Source organism: Ammospiza nelsoni, chromosome 2 (genome assembly GCF_027579445.1).
Source record: "Ammospiza nelsoni isolate bAmmNel1 chromosome 2, bAmmNel1.pri, whole genome shotgun sequence".
Taxonomy (NCBI): Eukaryota; Metazoa; Chordata; class Aves; order Passeriformes; family Passerellidae; genus Ammospiza; species Ammospiza nelsoni.
In genome coordinates this window covers 93435614-93445113 of record NC_080634.1, presented here as the reverse complement: position 1 = coordinate 93445113, position 9500 = coordinate 93435614, and the positions used below count along the sequence as shown (strand labels likewise).

Sequence of the window (9500 nt, the reverse complement as noted above, 5' to 3'; positions counted from 1 at the left end):
TTCATCAAAGACTATTTTCTATGATCAAATTATTTTTAAAGGATTTATAATATCTTTATATTTTACTGAAAATAATTTTAGAACAGCTTCCCTTTAGGCTGTTGAGTCTGAACAGCGAATGCTGGTAAATAAAAGGTTTATTGCCCATCAGACCCAATAATAAATGCTGTGTATGGTCTTTGTTTTGCATCTGTCTAGGGAATTGAAGTCTTCCCCAACCTTGCTGTTATTTACTGTTGATGAAAACTTCTATTCATAGCCATCCCCAAACCCAAGAGTCTTTACCAGATTTTGGGACGTTTGTATCACTCTCATCCACTACCACTTTCAAACAAATTTGTTATTTTCACCATTACCATCTCTGTTTTCTCAATCTATTACTTCATTAATTTCTATTAAAAACTAGTAATTAATAGTACAAATATTACCTCTACCCTATTTTTTCTCCTTTCTTCTACCTCTTCAGGTTAGAGGATGCAAAGAGAAAAAAGTGGATTTGTGTTTGGCCTTAGCTCCTGGCTTACTTATCTTTATACACTACAGGAGTAGTACCTGAGAAAGCTGTCTCTTTTCATCTAACAGCTTGGGGAAATCTGCCAAAGACTGAAGAACTTAAATACATATGTGTACATATACATTTAGAAGTTGGAACAGAAGAAAAACAATAATGTTAAGTAGAGTTGTGCCTTTTGCAAGGGGGAGAACACAACATAAGCAAAGCACTTGGCAGCCTATCAAAAGCACTTTTCACAAAAAAAAAATTATGTTCTCTGCTATAGGGAAATCAGGCAAAAGGAACAGCGGACATCAAAACAGCACAATGCCTTTGGCTATTTCTTCTCAGTTGTTGCTAGACTCTTGCAGGCAGAAGTCACACAACCCTGCAGTAAGTAGCACTAGAAACAACAGCTGGCAGTTCCTGGGCAAGATCCTGACAAGAGTCAGAATCTGCAGAAGGAATAAAAACTGAGGCAGTGAGGTTGAGAAATTGATAGACACCATGTAAGAAAAAGAACAACTCTGTTCTCTTGACTACTGACATTTCCTGTCTTAGCCTACACCTGCCTTAACCCATGTCACTGAGATGCCAGCTTTAGTAATTTACTCAGTATTTTTGATGCTGTTGAATTTTATTTCTGATTTTTATATAGAAATATATTTTTTCAAGTGAAGAAGAAAGCTGAAAGGACAGTTTGGGACAATTCTGATCTCTACCAGGTGTCAAGAAGAAATCCAGACGTGCCGCCAACGCTGAGACACGGGTAGGACATATAATGAATGAAGCAGCTGACGGCTGCAGAAGCCGGGTCCGTGCTTCCCCCGAGGGCCGGCACCGGAGCCGCGGTGAGCGGGGCTGGGTCGGGCTGGGCGGCCGGGTCCCCCCGCGGCGGCGGCAGCGCCGCTCGCTCCGCCCCGGCCGCAACCCCAGCCCGGCCCCGCCGCGCCCCGGGCAGCGCCAGCGCGGAGCCGAGCGGAGGGAGCGCCCCGGGAGAGGATGGTCCCGCCGCCCGGCCCCGCCGTGCCGGGCCCGCTGGCCGTGCTGGACCCCACAGGTGAGCCCCGGGGTACGGCGGGGCTGGACGGCCGGGCTGCCCCGGGCTCGGCGCCGCTGCCCCGGCACGGGACGGAAGGGACGGGACGGGGGCTGTGCCCGGGCTGAGCCCCGCAGAGCGGCGGTGCAGGGGGGCTCAGCCCGAGATCCCGGCGCCGTGCGCGCTGCCGCTCATCCGCTCGTGTTTAAAAATACCGGCTCTTCTTCAGAGCTTTCAGTGCGCTGGGCGAATCCCTCTGCTGGAGGTTGAACGTTCGGAGGAATAGCTTGGTACGGGACGCGGACGGGAAATTGATGCGGGAGCCGTCGTGCTGGCCGCTGGAGCAGGCGGCGGTGCCCGCAGGTGCGGGGCTGGGGACAGGTGTTGGGTTTGTGCCCGTCCTCCTGGTTCTGCTAATTGTATGGCTTGTGTTTACAGCGTACGTCCTGAAATACAAACACATAGGCAAAAGAAAGGTCAAGTATTTCCTTATTCCAGCGGAATTTGTTAAAGTTTAGAAAATACAGAACTTACTGCTGGCAATCACTCTGTGTAACATTTGAAAGGATAAGCAGAGACTTTGCTATGCACTTAACAGCTAAGTGAAAAATGTACCAGATCTTAATTTTTGTCTTAAACTTGGAAGAAAAATTATGTTGGTGTTGAAAATGTGGCCGTGGAAGAAGTGCTGTAACTTAAAAACATTTTCAGGTAGTCATGAGAAAAAGAAGAATCTGTATGCCAGCTTTAAACTAGTGATTAGCTGCTCATTAAATTATTTATTGGTGAAACAATTGCTGCCAGACAATGAGGTCATAGTGATACTGCATGGTATCACTTACTATAGCCATACTACATAGTGTATCAGGGCTTGTGGGATTGCTTTTTCATTTTGTTCACTATGGATATTTTGTAGTAGAATTGTAAACTGTTTCCCATGGTCTTGACTATATAATGCACTTGTAGAAGCTTACTCAACAAATTAATGAAAAAGGTAAGAGATGAGCCTGATAAAAGCTTCTGTCTTGTGGCTTGAAATGAATGCTGTTGCATCTGGTTTAATTAGTTCAGCACTCTGGACAAGTCAAGCATTTAATCAGAAAAGGGAAAGTAATCACCAGCAGCAGGTGTGAGCATGTCTTTTAAGCATCTCAATCCGTCACATTTAATTTTGGGACGCAATGTAGGATTAATTCAATTTCACTGGCATGAAACAGTTTTTAAAATACACAAAACTGTAGTTGAGAGAGAGATGGCACTGAAGTGAATGTTGCAGCAATTAAAAATTTATAATCTAGCTCCAAAAATCTCCTCAAAATTTTCTTAATAGCAGCAAAACAGCGGATACATTTGGTACTAAGGTTTGGCTGTGGTGAATTTCCACTTAAATTATCTTTTTCTGTGAGCTTAATGCCACTCTCTGAAATATGTCATAATTTTTAGTAGTATCCATTACCTAATAAAAATGCAGTATTTTTTTTTCCTGTTACAAAAGTTTCCTTCTTTTTCTCATGGTAAGATGCTAATAAACATTGGTCTGGGGCATTACTTGAAAGAAATGTTTCCATTTTGATCACCATAACTAGACCAAAGAAGCAGGTATGGAATTATATAGTGCCAATATTCAGCAAATGTGATTATAATCCCAGCTAACTGCTATGTCCTACAGCGACTTTTTTCCTCACCAAAAATTATGCCACACTTTTTAACTTTATGATGTCTGAAGATAGATTTTAAAAGAAGTAGTGAAGTTAGCAAGGTATAGTTTCTTTGGTCTAAATGTAGACTTTTTAAAGTTTAGTAGCAGATTGTATGGAGGTTTTCCAAGGTGGAGAGATGCTGTTTCATTCTATTCTTTCCTTCCCTTGGCCCCTGGACACATTCTGTGCCATGGGCATGTTTCATCATTAATTAATTCATTGCCCTCTTAAACTCACTCTTTGCTTTGTTCAAATCTAGACCCTCCTATTCATGATTAGACCCACCACTTGGCAATCTCACACATACCCTCCCCACAAAACCATTTATTTTTCCGTTGTCTTCCTATAAATTTAATTTAATCCCCACCCATTGCAAACAGAGCATTGTAATACAATTTTGTTTTCTGGCAGAACAGGCAGAAGTTTTTTCTGAGTGCAGCAGAGTGTGGACGCTTTTTCTTTTTGCTCTCTGGAGGGTGGTGTCAATTTCCCTCCTGACAGGCCTTTCTCTGTCCCAGGGAGGCAGCAGTCTGGTGTCTCCCTGCCTTGTCCTGGTGGTGTTTTCTCATCTTCCACTGTGGAAGCAGTGCTCAAGCAGATACTTTTCCTGAGAGATGTTTAGTGAGCAAAGCAGAGAGTGTTTCTGTGACTGTTCCTTTTTGTGCACAGTTTAGGTCTGCACCAGGCAAAGCACAAGCCTGTCATGTGGAAGTTCTGTTACCTCTCTAATTTATCTGTAGTGCCTATTGCTGCAGTTAATACTGCAAAAATCTCAGTGCCCAAGGCTTAGTCAATACTTCACTGGCCAAAACTGCTGAAGAACATTGCCAATAGATGTTAATAACATATTCACACCCTCTATTGACCCCAGCCTCAAGCTAATGCTAATAGGGATAGGAGAAGGTTTCTTGCTACAATCTTGGTTTTTGGTATGCTAAATATAAGAACTTAAAGTTATAATTAAATTGCATTAAGGTCCAGACTAGGAGCTTAATAATATTCATACCAATCATTGCTAAAGAAGTTGAAGGTAATAAATGTCAAAATTATTCTGAGAGTTACTTCAGTACTAAAAAATTGGAAAGCGAATAGCCTCCATTAACTGTTTCCTGCACTCCAGGAACACTGGTGTTGGGAGAAAATTCAGGCTACGAATATTGACTGCAGTATTTCCTCTGCTCTTAATTTAACTGCTGTTCTTGTGTATGGCCAGCCTTCAGTCCAAGCCTTGCCACAGAGTGTCAGGGAAGAAGGCTGGGCCAGGCACGCTGCCTGAGCTGGAGACAGGGCTCCTGAGTCTGGCATGGGGCTTTCGCTGGCAGGTACATGAAAAACAGACCCAAATAAACTGCATGGCAGCTGCCACAAACAGCAGTAAACAAAGGCTTGAAACATCTTGGGAGCCAACATGACTGAAATTGCAAAAGGAAGCCTTTTAATTGTGGGAACCCTTTGCAGCAGTAACTTCTGAAGATATTAAGCGGCTTTGCAAATATTGCATTGGCCTCCCAGTGTGCTGGTGGCTTATATGCATGTAATTATCCATACTTTGATGGAGCAAAGATTTTTATTGTTGTGACTGTTACTTTTTTTTAAGGTTTTCTAAGCTTTCTGATATTGACATTCTTGCAGTGAATTTTCTTACACACTTTCTATAAATAACTCATTGTTTTGCATTCTTTTATGGAGGAAGAGAGAGTTGATAGACTGTTGGTTTGACCAGTGTCATTGGAGAGGTGTTACTGTCACCCTTCAATCTGCTGTCTCTTTTAGAAAACTATAAATGTTAGAGTTAGAAAATAAACTTCTTTTTTTTCTTCACTTTGAGAACAGCAGTGTGAGCTTGGGTTCTTTCGTGTCCTATAGTGACATGTGACTAATAAAAATGAAACAGCCATTATAAAAACCAATTTAGGCTGATTTCTATCCATCTTCTCTGAGCATGTGGAAGTCTTTGAGAAAAAGAATAAGACATGTGCCAGCCTCTTCTCCAGAAAGGGCCTTTCTGTGCTCCTGCACATAAGTCATCTCTCCTAAGGGTGGAGTTCATAGCTAATGATGTGGTTATTTATCAGAGTTTCCTAGACTATGAAAAGGGGAGATACAATTGGATATTTGCCTCTATTTTGAGATGCAGATGGTAAAAGATCAATAAATATGAGGGTTGAAGAGTATTGCATTCATAAATTTCTTCTGGCATGTGTAAATTTCAGTGTCAAAATGTAGTTCATACCAAAAAATGTCCCTACAAATAATGACATCTTTTTCTATTCTGTCTCACTAAATCCACATCAGATTTTTTTCCAATTACAAATAAGAGCATGCTTTTCCTTAGACATTTTCCAGGAATTCAGGGCGATAAAACTCATGTATTTCATTATTCATAATCAGAACTCAGGAGGATGGGTTGGACCCATAGTTTATCTCCATCCAGTTTTATCAACCTTTGCTAGTACAGGTGCTACTTTGAGAAAACTTGGCTCCTCAGGCACTTTTCAGTGGTTTCAAGAAGGCTTGGCTGAGGAGCATGTCCCCCACTGGCTTTGGGAAGGTTTGTGTTCCTATGTCCCTTTAGAGTATGTCTACATTGCAGCTGCAGGTTCATATCAGAGGATATGAGCCCACATAACCCAACCCACTTCCAGTCTGGCTGTCTTGACTATCATAAAAACATAGAAGAATTCAGGTAGGAAGGTACCTCAGCTGCAATTTCAGCCTCCTGCTCAAAGCTGGGTTAACTATGAAGTCAGGCCAGGTTGCTTAGTGCTTTTTCTGCTTGAATCCTGAAAACCTCCAAAGCTGGAGAGGGCACAAGTTATTTGGGAACTTGTTCCAGTATTTGACCATCCTAATGTTGATTTTTTTTCCTCCTTATACCCAGTCTGAAACACTTTTTTGTGTTTCAGTTTGTCTGCTGTCTTTTTCCTCCTGCTGTGCACCATGATGAAAAGTCTGAGTCTGTTCTCTTGACAACAACCCAAAGGAATTGGAAGGCTGCAACTAGCCCTGCCAAAAGTCGTCTCATCTTCAGTCTGAGCAAGCCCCATTCCCTCAGCCTCTTCTCATACAGAGAGAGCCAGCCCCTGACCTTCTTTGCAGTTCTCTGATGAATTCATTGCAGTTAATTTATGTATTTCCCTATACTGAGGGCCCAAAACTGAGTGCAATATTGTGTCATCTAAAAAGTTCTGAATGGATGGGTGTAGTTGCTCCTCTGATCCACTAATGATGCTCCTGTTTGTACAGGATTCTGTTGCCAGGGCACACTGCTGGTTCACGATCAGCTCATCATCTACCAATACCCCCAGGTCCTTTCCTGCAGAGCTGCTTTGCAGCCCTGCAGTCCCTGACCTGCATCATTGCAATGCACTGTTCCTTCCTTTGCTCACAACTTGGCATCATGTTAAAAACCTTGCTAGAATTTAGGCAAAAGACATCCAATGCTCCTCAAGTCCAGTCTTTTTGCCATAGCTGGCGCCTGGGCTGGTCAGACATGACTTGGCTCTGGTAAATCCATCCTGAGTGTTGCCAATCACCTTTTCCTTCTGTGCCCCGAAATGTTTGAGAAAACTTATTCCACCTTTTTGGTCCCAGCATCCCAGGAACCAAGGTGATGTTGGTTGGTTTATAATTCCCTGAATCTTCATTTTGGCCTTTTTAAAAACAGGTAGAGCATTTGCCTTTCTTCAGCTTTGGGGATTCTTTAATCTCCATGACTTTTCAAAGATGGTAAGGTATGGCAAGGGCATCAAATATTATATACAATCTGGAAGATATGTTGAATGAATCATTTTAATCTGTAGGAATGACAGCTGATTTGGGGAGCTGCACATCTGAAATCTACATTTCCCTCTTGGCCATGTGAACCGTCTTCTCTGAAAGAACCGTCTTCAACTCAACACACTTGGTGAAAAACTGGTTGCTAACAAAGAACCTCTCTGCTTCCATGTGCCCAGTGACCCTCCATGGATTAACAGGGAATTGCCAGAGGAAGATAGCAGAGACACAGGCTGGAGGAGAGGTGTTGGGCAAGTCTTAGGAATTAATTTTTTATCATTACCAGGAAAACTTTGTACATGCAGGTGAAAGAGACTATTGTAACTTCAATAGATGGTATTTGTCTTTAGGAAAGTGGTTTGTATTTCATACTAAAAGACTGGAATAATTTTGACTCATTGTTCTACTGGAGAAACGTCAGCAAACACAACTTGTTATTATATATTCATTTTTTTCCTGACTGAAATTATTTGACTTGGTTTGCAAACATCACTAATCTAGTCTGGCTTTTGAACTATGAACATTTAACTGAGTTATGTGACTATAAAATGGCCACAAAACTCAAGTGACTCATTGCAAATGGCTTTGGCTTTCATTTTGTTTTTCCTGCATTTCCCTTGCTTTTGCTTCCAGCAGTGCCCCCAGAGCCTGACCCACACTATCCTACCTTCCCCTCTCACCTCCTGCTACCTGCTGAGGGCTGCTGCCTGCAGGCTTCAGTGAACATCACAGTCCCTGCCTTCTCCTGAGGCTGGGCAGTCAGGCAGCTTCCTGAGAACACAGGGGACAGAGACTGGCCCTGCTGCGGCCAGGCTGTGCTTTCTCAGGAGCTCCATCCTGCCCAGGTGCAGTGTACCATGGCATCGCATGGCCCAGTGCTACAGGGTGATCCTGCACACTCCACAGTGAGAACACCAAAAATGAGGACCACAGTTTGATCCACTTGGGTGTCTTTTGTTAGTTAGAGTCATGTATTAATGGCTTTTTTAGTCATACACAAGTCTGTGCTGTGGGCTGGGGCCCTGGTGTGAGTAACCTCTGGCTACAGCTCAGATCTGCCTCTGGATAACCAGGTTAAGTGCCTTGGAGCAGGCTGCAAGCTGGAGGTGAGTGTGCTGGTTTTCACTTTGGGGTATCTGGACCCAAATCCCAGTGAGACTGAAAGGATTTCACTGAGCAGCCTCTGCTGGAATATTCTCATGTATCATTACCTGATAAACTGTTACAGCTTTGCTTCAAGGATACATATTTCTTACCCCAGTAAACATGAAGAGCACATTCATTTTCATGATAGCATGCAGACCGCCTGCTAATCTTGTTTAAAATATTAATTTTTAAGTTCAGGCCAGATAGAGTCAAATTGGCACTTCACACAGGTAAGAATTTAAGGCCTGCAAGATCTCACCAACGTGAGCAACAATTAAAAATGTTACTGAAGACAAGGCATAATTATCATTGTTATCATCATAATTATCATATAATTATCATTGTCACTGACTTCCAGTTCAGTTTAATAAAAACTCATCTCATGTCAGTACCCAATGCATGAGCATTAAGCTATACTCTAGCTAACTCTGCAGGTTTTAATTCCTTCTGTTTTCTGGCAGCAATTTTCCTTAGTGGGAGAACAACAGAGGATTATCTACAGAAAAGAGTAACAAAAGAAAATCTTTCAGAATTTTGTATTTGTTCTGCAAAGATTGCAATTAAAAGCTCTTTTTCTTTTTTCCTCTCCCCCCTCACTCCCTACAGGACAGTTTGCAAAAAGGAAGAAGACTTCCCTTTGGTTCACAGTCGCACTGCTGGTGGTGTCTGTTTTCATACTCACCATAGGTCTGGCAGCTACCACACGAACAGAAAATGTTACTGTGGGAGGCTACTACCCAGGCATTGTTGTAAGTAAAAACCCCATTTTAGAATATTAGCTACATCCAAATAAGTGATTATCAGCTGTAAATGGGAAGCTCTGACTGATTGGAAAAAAAAAACCAAACCCATTAGTCCCATGTCATTTCACAGGAGAGAGATGCTGCTTTGTTTTGATCTAGTTCTACTGTGTTGTAAGGCAGGGGGGTAAACTATTTTTCTGAAGTGCCCCAAAGGGGAGGCTTTTAGGGAATGGAAGGAGTTCAAGACTGCACTGTGCTGGGCTCAGGGAACTGTGTGAAAACCTGTGCTAGACTCCCACTGGTCTCCATTAGAGGTGGGTGTCTGTGTGACTGGACAGTAGGCACGGGATAGATTTGAACAACCCTTTAGAAGTTTACTGCTTTGGTGGAAGGAAGAGCCACTCCACTCTTGTGTCTGTGTGCCAGGAATTCTGCTGTGTCCACGGCAGGGACAAGTGGAGGCTGATCCCTAACATCCTTTCTTGCAGGCTTGCTTCCAGTTCTCTCATACAAGATCCTGTTTCCAAAATTCTTAGTCTTGTTTCTGCCTTGGGAACAGACTGTTAAAAGCCTTCCTGCAGTGGGCACAAGGTTCACGCTCT

General features: G+C 42.8%; 1 protein-coding gene across 1 annotated transcript in view; it reads left to right on the top strand.

The window, feature by feature from the left end:
• The first annotated feature begins 1495 nt into the window (after positions 1–1495).
• The window catches only part of TMEM255B (transmembrane protein 255B), a 68739-nt gene continuing 60734 nt past the window's right edge, over positions 1496–9500 (top strand). Inside the window, exons 1-2 of the mRNA XM_059466493.1 lie at positions 1496–1553; positions 8762–8904. Of these exons, the coding sequence (XP_059322476.1) occupies positions 1496–1553; positions 8762–8904 (201 nt within the window). The remainder of the gene's footprint in view (positions 1554–8761; positions 8905–9500) is intronic.